The 16,083-nt window shown below is 41.5% G+C and overlaps 1 protein-coding gene across 1 annotated transcript in view; it reads right to left on the bottom strand.

The window, feature by feature from the left end:
• The window catches only part of EPC2 (enhancer of polycomb homolog 2), a 45,582-nt gene that overhangs the window by 24,228 nt on the left and 5,271 nt on the right, over positions 1–16,083 (bottom strand). The window contains exon 2 of the mRNA XM_005499105.4: positions 5,280–5,439. Coding sequence (XP_005499162.2) covers positions 5,280–5,439 — 160 coding nt within the window. The remainder of the gene's footprint in view (positions 1–5,279; positions 5,440–16,083) is intronic.

Raw genomic sequence — 16,083 nt, forward strand, 5'->3', positions numbered from 1 at the left:
AAGCATAAACTGCCACTTTCACTAGAAAGGAAATTGCAAGTTTCCCTCACTCCAAGACCATCCCCAGAGCCTACAAAATGACTACAGTCCTAATGTACACAGTAAAACCACATTCAAACAACTCTGCCCAAGGGAGCTGGCTGAAGTTTTCTAGACCAGAGATTCCCACCATGTTGGAAGAGCTCTCCTAACAATAAAGCAGGTGTTTAACCATGTTCACAAAGATGATGTAAGAATGCACAGAAATCTGTCAAAGTCCAGAAAAGGCACTGCTTGTTGACCCTCAGACAGATGCTGATCTTGCGCCAAAAAAAGTCAACCTATTACTTGTCAGTGTATCATTCAGTAACCCCCAGCAAACAGAATGTTGCAAGTCATGTTTTCTAAAGCAGAGTACCAGCGAGCAGGAGGATCCCTGTGACAGAGACGCGACGCCACGCACCCACATGCTGTAAGCAGTGCCACTAAGTTTGTCTTCACTTCCAAGAGGAAAGAGGCATCACTGAAAATTTTTGAGCGACATACCTTCCTGAACCACTTTTTCAGAAAAAGATCAGACAGGCTGAAGTGAGATGCAACCAGCAGGAGACACTAAGAGCAACAAGAAGCAAAGAAAAAGCCCAACCATTCCATCAACAAGCGACTTAAAAGACCAGGAACAAATGGTGAATATTAGTGACGAGAAGGTGAGATCTCTGCCTCTGCCAGCATCTAAAGCCACCTATGGTCACCTCAGCGGAAAGCAGGCAGTCTCCCACTGCCCACCATTAGCAGCCTCACCAGTTTACACAGACACCCAGTAAGCATCAGGACCAGCGAGACACCCAGGGGTGTACGCAACCAGAAGGGGAACAGGGAAGAAAAGTGGAACCTCCGCTTCTGGCTGTTATGTTAGTTCATCTGCCCCTGTTAACCACTGGAGAAGTAATCTGTCAAGTCCATCGAACTTCCTACACAGTACTAAATGATTTGATAAAACATCAGCTCTCTTAGCAGCTGTTTTGAGACTTCATGAAAAACAAATGAATTGCTGAAAAACTGGAAAATGGAAAAAAACTGTAATCCTTAAAAAAAACAAAATAAAACACACACACACAAAAACCCACACCAAAACCAAATACACCTTCAATTTCAACTCTGCAAAATTATTTTGACAAATAATCAAAATGACAAGATAAAAGGTATCCAACATATACTTGCCAGGAACAAGTTACATCAAATAAATCCAGTCTCGTTTTCTTAAACAAAAAGACACTGGTACTATGGGAACAGCAGCAGCTCTTGGCACACACCCAGCTTTTCACACCTTGGAACAATGCCCTTCTTTTGCCAGCAATGTTTCTCATGCTGTTTGCCATGACCTGCAGGTATCACTATAGTTCACTTTCAAAGAAAGGGAGTTTACAAAAGGCTGCAGGTTGATGACACTGAGGCAATGGAAGCAATATCTGCATTCCACCTCCTGTTTCTACGCAGACAGGAAGGCCACAAAGTCCCCACAGCCTGGGGAGGTCTGTGAGTCTCAGGACATGCAAGGCTCTTGCTTCTCCTTTAAGTGCTACATGCAACCATCCGGAGTTCATCAACCCCAGGCTGGCTCGCCACGGCTCTGGGACACTCCCGGACATGTCTTCCTTCCCTGAAGTTTGTCTATCACTGCTCTTTAACTCATACTTTCAGTGACATCCTTAATCACCAGTTTTGTTCCTCTCCCAAGCACTGAGTGAACTGCACTGATTCCACAAAAAGCCATTCTTCATCCTGGAGTTGGCCTCCAGTACAGCAGCTTGTTGGCTTCAGAAGCCATCACAAGACACAGGTGGTTTACGTGCTGCACGATGGAACTATCTATCCATCACCATGCTCTGTTTCTGCCCCTGCCATAGCAACAGATGCAACTGCTCATTCACGCCTGCAAAATTAGTGAAGAACGAGGCTCAGGCACAGAAAGCACCATATTTCAGACAACCTGCTACTAGTTAGTGTTCTAAGAACAACTAATCCTGGTAACTCCTGGGAGGTTCTTGTGACTGACTGATGAATCCAGCTTTCCAACACTTGTGTGTTTCTCCACATCGCGTGTTTCTACACCGCACTGCTGGCCAGGGCCCCGGGGATCCTACCCGTAAACTTCACCTCTTACAAACGAATAACCTGTTGGCTGGCTAATTGCTGTTGCAAAACCAACATCCTAGTTTACACGCTCTGCCACTTCAACCACTCCTGACAGCAGTACCTGTCAGAAGGATTTCCTCTGGATTACCTGAGCTACCCTAGGAACCAAGCTTATACTAACTTAGAGAACTGTAATTTGTTTTTAAGTTAGGTTACATTAAACTGGATTTAACTTTACTAAATCAGCTAATTTCATTTAGCTAACTAAATTACGGCTGTGGTCCCACAGTCATCTTAAGCTGACACAGGCTCAAGGTACCACTGAAACAAGCAGTTCCACCAGCGCCCCTCCCCAGCGAGCCCCGTTCCTATCGCCCAGCTTGTGCCAACACCAGCACTCATCCAAGCATCTAAGACAGAAAACTGATCAATATGGAGGTCCACCTAGACAAAAAATGAAAGATAAGCTTACTGCCAGACTCCTTCCCTGAATTAGCTCCCCTGCTAACACAACTGCCACCAGAAAGGTGCCAGCAGTACGAAAGAAGTAGGCAATGTCGACCTTGATGGCAGCAGATTGACCTGAAGGACCACATAACGGGAATGATACCCATGAAGTAACACAGCAGCAGAACAGCAGCTCAATGGCAGGTCTGCTTGAGCTTCCAACACTCCCCACCCGCACCAAAACAGCTCGGCAGGGGAGGGATCATGCAAGTACCCATTCTGCATCTCCAGATCCTGCTCCAGCACCCTCTAGAAGTGTGGAACACACAATCAGTACAAAACGGGCAACGTATATCTGAACAAAATGTGTGCATTACTTAAAATAAAGCATTTGTTTGGTGTCATTACCCTTTACATACTCACATTGGTAAAATCCGTATGTAATAACAATATATTTTTTACTCCATTCTTATTGTTTCTGTTAGGCACACTAATTTTCTTATCCACATAGCTGTAACTCTAGCACAGGTACAAGCGTACTAACTTATTTTCTTCACTGCATGCTAATAATCTACAATGCGCCTCCATGTTACTGAAACTAAAAACATTATTGGACAATTATGAAGCACACTGAAATAATTAGAACAGTTCAAGGCTTTTGGTTTATATTCAAAGTCACCTGCGCTGGTGCTACCTAGGCCAACCAATACCCGGAACTCTGTTTATTCATTAATTCCAAGCCTCACACGCTTGGAACTACCGGTCCAAAGAAAAGTATTATAAAGTTAAAAATATTAAAATCGTTGGCTACCAAACAAACAGTAAACCATCGTTTGCTAGGAAAGCACCACCAATAAGTGTGGATTACAGTACATGGCCTCTTGGCAACTATCAGTTTACGTAAGTTCCCTGGCCAAAGTAAGCATTGTTTTTCTTTGTGCTTTTAGAAGCTCTAAAACAATTTCCAAGCTGTCTACGCAGCATAAAGCTGCCTTGTATCACACCTACTCCAACCCGAATATGTGCGAACAATTATCTTGGAGCAGTATCTGCTGTTTAGCTCCAGCTCAAATACCTTCTGTAACTCTGTCCAGAAATACTGCGAGTCTCAACAAGACAAAGAACATTTTGGCATAATATATTTAACACTTTTAGACATGTTTATGAACAATATTTACAGCGTTTCTGGCAATGCCCAACCAAGAAAAGAATAAAATACATTCTTCATTCAGCAGCTTCACTTCAGTTAACTCAACCTGCCCTGCTTGCAGGTTTATTTCTTCTATTAAGGAGAAATACTGCATTTCACGTTACCAGTGTGATCTCGACTGTATCAGAGGATCCTGAGCATGCCATTTCCAAAAAACTCTTATTTTGCAAATACATGGAAAAAATAGGAGACTTCACCATGTTGGTGAGAAATGATGCAAGGATCTTCAACATATCTTTGGCTCAAGAATCTTTGTCTGACTTCAGTTTCAGTTACATCTATAAGCAGAAGGCACACACACACACAAAATGCTTTCTCTGCTCAAATCTACAGGCAAATCAACAGCCTCTTGTTAAGGCAGCTGAACAAAGTGTGCGAGGAACAGGTTATGAACACGCTTTGCCTGCCCAGGTGCAGTTCAGCGAGATCTACGCTGTCTGCACAAACCCCAAAACTAAAAGCTGAGGACCACGAACCGAAAACATGAATGGGTGATGAGAGAAGTTTTCTGTGCAGAACCCAGGACTGAATTTGTGCTTTACCGTAAGGACCGACAAGGCACCATGATGACTGAATCTAAGCTTTTGCTAACTCCTGGGAGAAATCCAAGTCACAAAATAACCCCTTAGAACCACATGCTGCAAAGGACAAACAGAATTTGTGTGCCAAGGAACAACTGAACTATAAACGCGTGTCACTTGTCAACAGAACATTAACCAAAAATGTGCTATAATTAATCCAGAGACCACTATAATTAACTACAACTTTATATTAATTAGTTAGATCTTCTAAGATATAGGAAGCTAAGCTTGTGCAAAAGAATATTTCCTTTTATCTATAAAATGAGCTGAGTTCCCTACAGAAAGGGAAGTCTACAGTGTTAGCAAAACACAGAGAAAATTAGATGTTACTCATAGCTCAGAACACACCCATGCTACAGTCAATAGGCTGAACTCCTCTGTTCGTACAGGTGAAACTGAACCTTCAAGAACTCTGTCACCATCAGTAGAATGAAGGCCCATCTCACTACAAACACTCTTCTTTTTTATTATCTCTATTTATATACAACTTTTGAGTTAACAGGCATCCAAGACACATTCATCGAGAAAGACAACCCCCCTTTTAACCCCTGCATTAGTATAAGCAGCTAGGAAGCAGCTTGACTAGTTCAGTTCTTCTTTTTCAGAATTAGGAACAAAAAAAAGAATGAAGAACAGCTTGATCAACAGACAGGCTAAGGCTTCCCAGCTACCGTACACGGACATACAGGATCAGCACTGAGCCCATAAACAAATACAGCAGGAAAAACCTCATATTTAACTTCAACCTTAAATTCTTCCAGAGCTTGAGAACAGAAACTGGAATTTACATATATAAATCCCCCTTGGATTTCTGAATCCTCCCACTTTCTGAATATTGTAGCAACTTTGTCCTCAAGACTGTCTGAAGAATACTCAATTTAAATAAGGGGCACAGGGAGGAACAAAACCAACATTTGTTAACTTACGTTGAATGTGAATGAACTGCTTTGGTTGCTTAAACTCTCCTTTATACAAACGACTGTAATAGTTGACATTGCTCTCCGCTTCAGGGACTGGGATAACCATGCTTTCTTTCTTTTCTCTGAACACTTGTTGTGCTGAGATAGCCCGTTGCAAATGATGTTCCTGCAAGAGGAAAATTTAAGAGTTTGTTTATTTAGATATCAGTACACAGAAGTGCATATAAAGACAGACATCCTTTTCTCCTAGTGTTGTCCTGGTGTTCTACAGGAGACACAGATAAAAGAGTTGAGGCTTTCCTGTATTTTAGAGGACAGCAGGATGCTTGCTTCCAGCTTAGAGACAGGAGAAGACATCTTCTCCATCATTCAGCATACAGTGTGGTTCCTAACTGATAGCAATCTTAGAGCTCCAATGAATGTAAGGCAGGATTGCAAACAGATGAAAAGAGCCCTTTGTTCAGACACTAGCATGCCCCTTCTGCCAGACTGGGAAAAAGTCAAACATCCAAACTAAACAAAATAGCCTTAGAATATTAGGGCTGGTATTAGTCAAACCCATCAAAATCTGTCATAATTTATGCAAGATCAGTTAACAGATGCACAGTGAGTACTTTAAAGTATTGTAAGCAACAGATTCAAATCAAAAGCAAAGCTCATTTCATCATTCCTGTCTACCCAGCAATTCTTACCAGCTTGCTTTCTTCAGAAGTTCAGCTAGTTAAGAGCAACAGAAAGGGCAGTCGCCACAGAACAACACTCGAAAAGCACAGACTCCCTGAACAGGTGTCGCTTCGTTTTATTCTTACAGGACACAAGTCACAATTTCTACAGAATCATTTCAAGGGAAATAAGGGTCACAATAATTGCTCCCCCCGGCTGCCTCTCTCCCCGGGCCAGAGGCTGGCAGCTCTGCAGTGCGTGTGTTTGCTACAGAGCCTCCAGTGCACTCTGCTCATTTAAACCACGACAGAAATGTCTTGTGCTAGGATTCCGAATGGCAAAGCTGGCACATGCTGCCTCTGTGTGTCCAGTAAATAGTGGTTGTCTTCACCAGGACGAGATCTAAGATCACTATGCCCATTCACTTGGGACAGTTAAGACATGAGTTGCCCATCGTGCAAGTCGAACACAGAGCAAGCAAGCCGCAGTCTGCCAGTGGATTAGCTACTAGTCTCTAGTGGAATCAAGAACCTGAAAGTTTCCGTCTCCTTCCACTGTTCTCCTCCACCACAGTGTTCTTGCCTTCAGCTTCCAAAATTTTAGGGGAGACAGGATGTAACAGCAGAATATGAATCTGAAATGGAAGCTCAGCTCTGTCACAGACCTATGCAACCTCGCCTTGCCCATTCCAGGGGCTTCAGGTTATATCCTCTGGCCATTCTCAAACCCCTGACTGCTGGCTAAAGTCTTTGTTCTGAACAGGAAAGAAAAAACAAAAGACTTTGCTACTCTATCTCCTCCTTTGGTTTTCTGGGGTACTTCTCCCCACAATTAACACCAGTGACTGTCCTGCCTTGGGCAGCAGCACCACAAGCAGGAGAACCAGCAGCCGTGAGAGTCTTGCACACAGAGATTCTGTGCTACACACTTGGTGAAATCTCTCAAGAACAGGATTTCTTCCTCTTTAATTCTACAGAACATTATTTAAAATGGGGATTAAATTCAAGCAAATCTTTAAAAATATGTAAATGATATTTAACAAACTACATCCTCTTAAATATTAAGATCTAGCAGAAACGCAAATAACGCAATTTCTGCAAAATTAGAATATAACAAATCAGTGACTGGAAGAGCAGCTTGGGGAATCTCCTGTAGCAGATGAAGCAACATTAAATCAAACTATCAGGCTCCCAAGTGAACACTATTGGAATTAAGACAAGCATGCAATCAAATATCTGGTGTGATCTGCTTGAGTTACTATATACTGAGTAAATCTGTCACTCCACCATTAAAATGTGTCTTGGAGAGCTTCACAGCACTGAGTAGGTAATTCAACTAAAATAAAATGTGTTTCATTACTGTATTGCTTTCAAGGGCTGTCCCTAGAGCTGTCTCTTAACAATTGCCACCACAGTACACAGAGTATCACAAAAGCCGTTCGGAAGGACTCACGGAGGTTATCTGTCCAGCTCCCACTTGAAGACTATGATCTCCAACACTAGATAGGTCAGCCACAACTTGAACAAGTCCTGAAAATCCCCCGTTTGCACAGCCCCTCTAAGTAACCTGTTTCAGTAAGGTACAAACCCTCTTCTGCCAGAGGTAACAAGAGCAGCTCCTCCTCCTCAGAGTCGCTAGGGTCTAAGCTTTTAGCCACTCTGGCAGCCCACTGACATTATCTTCCAGATTCTCAACATCTTTGAGAAACCTGGAGAAAGAGTAACAGGAATGAGCATCCCAAGAGCAGGCTCAGCACTGACTCAGGAGGAGCACTGTCCCTTGCACATACTGATGCACAGCATCATTATTCTGTCTCAGGTACAGAAGTCGTGCACTTAAAATTCAGCTTCGAATGTTTCAGCTGGGCCAGTCCTCAAGCTTCTCAGCATCCACAAAGACAGATGCTCCACTGTTAGCAAACCAACCACTCCTCCTGTAGGATCATCAACAAATTTGCTGAACATGGACTCTCTACATGGCCAACCTACCAAAACTGACCAACTTACACATTCCTACCACATCCCCAAAATGAAACAAAGCCAGACGTTCCTCCAGAACGGGATTAAGAATCCACACTGGTCCACAGTGGCCTCAGTAATGAATGGGTAAACAATGTTTAACTTGCAGAAGTAGTGAAGGAGGACACACACCAACCAAAATTCAAAACGCCTTTTAGCTCCATAGCCCATTAAACAGTACAGATGTGTAATTCAGATCCTCAGCTTTTGTGACACTGTTAGTGAGCATATACACAGTTCCCAAGGAAAATCTGACAATAAGTGTTAGCACTCACTTTACTATAAAAAGCCTTCAAGCATAAAAAAGCTTTCAAACAGACAAGTCTTAACAGTATTCCCGTCACTCAAACAGCAGAGCTTCAAGAGACAGATAAGCCACGTAACTGTTAAAATGAGGGAAAAACATTTCTGCTGAAAATGAAGTTAAATAAAAATTCTAACTCCTGAAACAGTTCTGTTTAAACAAACACTGAGGAGAAAGTCAGCCTAATCAAATGGCTTTATTAAACCTGTAAAAGGTTTTATAGAGATAAATGTCGTAACTGGTATACCAATACACCTTTTTGTCTATTTTTCACCTTTTTGTATGGTTTTGAAGAGACATATACTGTATTTTAACTTGTACTTCGTTCTGAAACAAGAGAGATAAAAAGTTCTCATATAAAATAACTGAACACTAGAGGAAACACTGAGGGCAGCAAACAGAACACGCTGCCATGGGAATAAAAAGGAGTACCTGTCAAAGAGTTATTACCCGCTAATTCCTTAGAAAGCACATCCAAACCATTCTCACTAGTATGACTGAAAACTTCCAAACAAATACAGCTTAGACAGTTCTATTGCTTCAACTAACAGAAGAACAGAATTACAAGTATCTAAATGTTTATTATACGTAATTCTGCTGCTTTAGCCTACCTATGCATTAAACCAAAATCACTCTCCAAGTGAAAGATGCATCTCTCTACATGCACTTCAGCCATGCAGGGACCTTCACTGCACAGTAACCATACTGCCAGCAGTTCACAGCGAACTGCTCAAGTCACTATCTCTATATAATCTGTGTCTTTTCCTCAGCGCTGCCCGTCCTGCCGAGCGGCACAGGGGAGCACCCGGCACCCAGCAGTCTCACACCACCACCTGCGCAGCCCCAACCCAAAGGACTTGACAGCCTTTCACAACAGGCTTGACAGAGAGCAAGCGGCAGCTTCAGTCCAGAACCAGACTTGAAATCACACCTCTGAACCCACACTGAGACACTGCAATCCTTGCTTTAATTCTTCCCCAGAAGGGATGGGGAAAAAAAAAAGTCCTGCGAGACTGGTACCTAAAATACATAGCTTTGGTTGCACAGGTTCAGAATCAGGCTCAAAGTCCGAATCAGAGCAAAGTACTGTCACTGCTATGTCCTTACATCCCCGGAATACCACAGGTTCATGTTCTTCCTTGTGTTCTATCTGGGAGTTTCTTCACTGTGAAAGACAGTTCAATAGTAATAAGGCAACAGGTAACATTCTGCTAAAGACTGTTTTTGTTAAGCTTTAAGGGAAACAGTGATCAATACAAAAAAATATTTTTACCCATTAGAACTGTATTTACCAACAAATTTCCTTTTTTCCTGCTGCTGCAAAACAGAGCACTTGGATCCCAAAGACCAGTTTGGTTTTTTCCTTACCCTTTAAGTTCCCTGTTGCCACCCCTCCTAGTGCTTTCTCTGAAATAGTTTAGCATACTTCAAATAAATGTGTTCGGGTTTTGGATGAGCATGTTCGGAGATGCCTATGGTTGAATACCACCCTCAAAGTGAAAAGCTGATCACTGCTTTAATTATGAAATTGTAATGAGGAATTCTGTGTTGGATAGATACCCTGGAAGACAAAGCTTTAGGGCTAAACTTATCTGTTCCCTTCTTTGTTCCTACAAATGACATCATACAAGCAACGCTACAACTCTTTAAAAGGTTACTTCAGCACTTCTATTCACTCACTAATATTTCTGTTTACCCTGTGAGATAGTAACTAATGAAACATGTTACAGTTCACTGTAAGAAAATAATTTCCTCTTTGCCAGCCCTTTCACTGCAGAGCTTCAGACCACACCATTTACATATTTGCAATGCTGCAGACTGTAATGAAAGAAATGGCTTGACTGACGTTACCAAGACTTAAGGGAAACAAAACATACCACAGCAGAGTTAAAATCAACTCTCTTAATGAGACAGATGGCATTAACTCTACAGCACTGCTGTAAGTAAGATGGAAAAGTGAATTTAAACAGCTTTACCTACTCAAAAGCAGCTATTTCTAGGGCAACCTAGGGCCAACCTTCCAGCCAAGAACTAAACTAAAGTGAAGAACACAAGGAATACTAAAGCATAGAGAACCTATTTGCTTAACATTCTATTCTAATTAGGAAACAGAAATTAACTGACTCGTTATATTTAATAAGGAGATTCAGAAGGAAAAAGTATAGAATTTTAATATGAAATGCGCAGGGTCATCTTGCAAAGTCTCAACCACAGGTCATAACTCCTGTTGACAACACTTGGAGGAAAAAGTGCATGAAGCTCTACAGCTCCTTTGATCCAAAGCCTCCCACCTTCTAAAACCACAGCCCTATTATCTGCACCCTTCTTGCACAACCCTACCCATGTCTTTGTAAAGACTTTTGGTTTTTTATAAAGATTTCCATGACAAAAGCGTAAACTCAAGCACCATCTTTTGTTTTCTTCCGTGGTTAACCCTTTCAATCCTTCACTGCCACAAAAAAACACAGCCAATGGATATTTATCCTCCTCAGTGCAGAAAGAGTTGGGTATTTTCTATCAAGAAGGATTCATTCTTTTCCAATTGATTTTGAGAAGCAAATATTTTAGTAAGCTAACAAAGCTGATCACATATTAATTTTTATTGATCCAGCAGAGAAATAATCTGTTCAGTAACCAGATCTGTTTCCTCTTTCTACTCAGTGTCCTCTTAAAGGTTCTATTAGTTGTGAAGTAACACAGAGCTGGGCAAACAACAAAAATTCACATATTGAGTCCAAACAGACGCAGCCAAAGCAAAGCTGCTTCACAGCACTGAAACTCCTCTTGGTTCCCCTATGGGTTTCTGCCTCTCCATGGAAAGAAGCTCAAGAAAGCCCAGAAGCAGCAGAAGGTCCCGTGTTACCTCCTTAGCAGCGGAAAGGGCCCACGGAACCACTTCTCGCTTTCACTTTTGGTCGTATCATGTTTTTCCAATTCTATATCCCCACCCTTTTTTTTAATAATCACAAGAACCACTTGCCACACACCTCTGTACAGCACAGCCTTCTGCACTGCTGGATTATGACTACAGGCCAAAAAAATACTAATGGTAGGCTGCTCTTACAGACAACTCAAGAGAGGCGGCAGCAAAGTGAAACAAATTGTACCACCCTGCCCTAAAAATTCACGTAAGTCCCTGGAATGGGTAAGATTTTTATTATTTTGCTACTCTAAAGTCACTCCATTGGTTCAGAAATGAGTGAACTAATATGTCAACAGAAAAAAAATTAAAACCACCAACTTTTCTGTAACTTTCTTCCCTTTTCCAGTTCTTAAACACTGATTTCAGAAAGCAATGCTCATTCTATCTAAAAACCAAAGACAGTAATTCTGTGAATACTTTACACATAAATAATCTCAATTACAGACAAACCAGCTGAGCGTTCTCTCCAGAATGCTAATGTAGGCTGCAACAATACAACACAAGGGCCACCAAACACCTGAGCCCACAGCCTTGGCTGCCACTTTGTGTCTTCATTGGGGCTGCGTATCTAAATGAAAACAATCCAATATGGACCAAATAAAATGCCAAAAAAAATCCTTCATTTCCTCTCTGTCAGTCTGACTAAAGCCAATTTAAAGCACCACAAAGCAACTACAGCAGAAACTGGCCCGTGAGACACTGACGGAAGTAGAAGGGGAGGGAGATGACCAGGGATTACCACAATCATTTCTGTGTTTCTTTAGTGAACCTGGCAAAAAAAAGACAAACTTTTCTAAATAAGTTTAATGCAAAAAAAGCAAGCAATGCAACTTCAATCATCCTGTGTAATAATGGACATGAAACAACTGTGAGACTTCCCAAATATTACCCTAGTGAGCGGGACAGTAGTCATGCATCAGAGCATGGACAATCATTCCTAGAAATAATGATGTTCGCTATTTATGAACATATTGTCACAAAACTGTCACTGTTCATGAAAAGTCAAAAAAATCCTAATCACTATATTCTATATTTTAAAGCTACATCTAATGATACAAGTTTCCAGTCTGCCAAAACTTGACTATAAATGAGTTACTAAAACCAGAATTATTGTTATAGTATAACAATTAAATGGAATAATTAAAAATTCCTTTTGGAAAGGCTGAATATGGTATTGATGAGAACTGGGTGTTTCCTGGAAAGCAGGACCATTTTTCCCCCCAGACTCCTTTCCATAACCACAGGACAAAACTGTTACAAGTCCTGTAACATCTACTCCAAAGACATAGAAAGCTGTTCATCTAGCTCCTTGGGATACGTTTGTATCACTCACCATATAATAACTGCAACCTCAGATGGAAAAGATTGTTGACAAACTGCATCTGAGGAATAACTTTTTATTTTCTTAACAGTTTGCTTCAATTAGCATAACTGGATTTTCCCAAGTCAGACAAACAGGGATGGAAAGGTATACACCTACATAGGTAAATCCTTTCTCTTGTTTTTCATGTAATTAACCCCACAATGTATTTTAAAAGGCTGACATTCCACAATGACTAGTTTTCCTCTTTATTAAATACAGTAGTACACACAGAATCTGAACTCAGTTTAACTCCCAGCTCCAGGCATCAAAACCTCTATGTGACCACAAGTCACAAAACTCCTTCCAGAAGAGGGGAGAAGAGTCACCAGGAGGGAAGACACTGGAAATCCTCCCAGAGAAGCTGGTACCAGTTCCCCATGGGACCTGTCTCCCTGCGGGGAGGCCACAAAGAGCTGGGAAAGGCAGCACAGTGGTGTGAGATGGCAGAGATGTGCACCCCCCAACAGCTTCAGCACAGCACAAACCTCACCTGAAGCCACTCAAGAGCCCCACAGGGCCGAGACATCAGAGGTTACTTGCTCTATGACATTTGTTAGCAAAGAAACTCTGTTACCTTAATATTAAAGGTCTGGTCTTTCACACCACCAGTTCTTACCCGTGCCAAACCCAGGTGAAGTGGGGTCTCCTTTTGTTGGTTCTAAAGGCTGGCTGGTTACATAGACCAAGAGGTGTGAACACGCTGAGCGGCTTAAATGGAAGGCATGCACTAAAAATAAGTTCCTGTGGTCACAGCAGAACGTAGTGGCTTAGCACTGAAGTTACCAAGAGTCTGGGTACCAAATGAGCCCCTTAATGTCACCTTCATCAGCGATGCGATTTCCAGAAAGTCTGAGGTGTAACTTTTAGAACCAGTTGCTCACAGTCCCTCTTGCTCTCACTGCACTACTCATTGAACCTGCTGACTTCTGTGTAACATTTTCTTCCCAGGAGAGAGATCCAAAGCTGTTATTATGGATTTTTACTTAACTGAGGCACGCACAGCAACACCAGGGAATTTGTACTGCGTAGACTTTTTAAAACAAATGTCCTCACCAAAATGATGAACCCTGGAGTGCTGAAGACCTGACAAATGAAACAGAAATCCATCATATTATACTAAAAAAAGATACCAGAAATTGGCCCTAAAGGTAGGACAACTCAGAAAAAGGGGAGGCTTTGTTCTTTTTGTTTGAGAATCAGGTGTGGTAATCTCAGCTTTTACCTTAAAGGATTAGGCATTTCATTGGTGTAAATGTATTAATCACAATTAGAATAGCACCAAAATAAGTTAGGAAAAGTAAGAACCCTGTTTTGTTTTTTCTTTTCCTGCAGACTTCTGCTCCCTTATATTTAAAGGACTTCTGTTATGGACACTGGCAGTATCCTAATCCAGCACTTTCAGTCACTGTATATGGTGATTATCACGTATTAACAAGTACAAATTTGCAAAACCAATTAAAATAAAAACTTTAAAATAGTATATTCCAAAATACTTCAACTCAGAAACAGTCAACATTAAACACGAAATTATGACAGTCTATGATGATATTACTTTTAGTATCATTTTCTCTACTTCTTACTCTTTTTCATACAGAGTAATTCAGATGTGGTTCAGTTCTTCACTGATCACATAAATTTCAGTTTTACAGTTAACCTTCACCACCAATGGCTTTTGCAACACCTAAGATTTAACTGCAATTTTGTTTATGCCCATTTAAATGTGTTATTTATCTCTTTAGAAGTTGAACAGTTAGAACGATAAATATGCTAAGGCATAACTGTCCAAATAAGTATAAACAAGGCACAGCTTTGTTGGCAAAATAAATGACAAATAACGTTCTGAATGCCTAGCATCAAACAAAATTATCTTTCTTACGAGAAATACTTAAAACCAAGATTAATATAGGCAGTTCTAAGGTCTGTTGATCTACATTATTCACACGGGACGTATCAACTGATCCCAAATTGTCCAAAGCTGACTACTGCTTCATTCTGCCAAGCAGGAGCAATATGAAATCTGGCACCACGTCATTCAAAGCACAACTGAAGCTGCCCAAGGCATTTCTTTCCCAGGTTTTCTTAAACTGAAGGAAAAGGAAAACCCGCTACCTCCATCTGTGATGTTCCAGAGCTGAGCGACAGAGAACAGAGAGGCGGATTGCAAAACTGTTCTCCTCATCTTTCACCACAGAGTTACAGCCCAGCTGAGGAACCTACCCATCAGGGAAAGTTCCTGCCTAACCAAGGCCTGACTCCCAATTAACGTGACTCTCAATTAACATCCCTGCAGATACCATTGTTCTCTGCCATGGACCCAAACAGGTTAGCACAGATTTAATGGCCTAGTGTTAACTGACCCCATGCACCCAACTCTAGCCTGCAGCAAAAATGCACCTTTATCTAAATGGAGTGTGGTTTTAAGATATGGCTGAACCCATCTAACCTCGGGATGACACCAAGGGCAGGGCAGTCTCACACTTCTGCATTCCCAACTCTTCTAACCCACATGCTCCTGCCACTTCTTCTAGAAGAACAGGATGCTCAGCTTCCCCATGGGGGGTTTTCTTCTTTCCCCCGCCCCTCCAGTGCCCCTCAGTACTCCAACCCTACTCGCTGCAGACCACGGTTACTCCACATCAGCCGCTATCATGAAAACACGCTCCAAGATAAAATACTTGATATTTGTCACAGGTTAAGCCTATCCTCACAAGCAGTTGTTTTGGGTTAGCTGGTAGGTGTGACGAGCCCTAAGAAATTGATAAATCTGAGACTTGAGAGCCAATCTTTGCATTGTTTAACTTCAACCACATCAATACAGCCAGAACTAATTAAAACAAAAACTACTCAGTTTAACAGTTCACTATGCTCAGTTACTCTGACATTTAGATGGGGTTCACATTCATCATGCCTTATTTTCATCCCCACTCAAGCCAGCACAATCCAACCTGCTTGGTGTTCAGTCTGATATACCATTACCAAATGGGACATTAAAAGCACCAGCACTGGGCTGAAAGGAGGTTTCTGACAGCCACAAAAACACTTTGCAGGTGAAAGCACAGGAAGGACAGAGGATCACAGCTGAAAACAGAAATAACGGAAGGGAAACACGCACTTGTGAGGAACATCATTGCAAAGGGAAGGAGAAAAATGCAGGACCTGAAGGCAGGGGAAGAGGTCTCATAAACAGAAGTTTAAAATTCCATGAATAAAGATTACAACACGGCATTATAACACCTACTACCAAACACACTTCAGTAGTCGCAGCAGTCTCCAAACATACCCAAAATATGTAAATAAACAAAGATGAACTCAAACTGAGAAATAAATTTCCACTGGGAATTACATTTCCCCAACACATAAGCCAGTTGATTCTAATCAAACAAACCCCATTTCTTTCCTAAGGAAAGTCTGCTGTCTTGATTTCACTTGGCTTTACACGGAAGTAAAATCTCTTCAGCTTCTTACTTAAACTTTCATTAGGCCTTTTTGAGGGATTTTTATTGTACAGACTATTTGCACAGTTTAAACTAAAGCTATCC

Source organism: Columba livia, chromosome 7 (genome assembly GCF_036013475.1).
Source record: "Columba livia isolate bColLiv1 breed racing homer chromosome 7, bColLiv1.pat.W.v2, whole genome shotgun sequence".
Classification (NCBI taxonomy): domain Eukaryota; kingdom Metazoa; phylum Chordata; class Aves; order Columbiformes; family Columbidae; genus Columba; species Columba livia.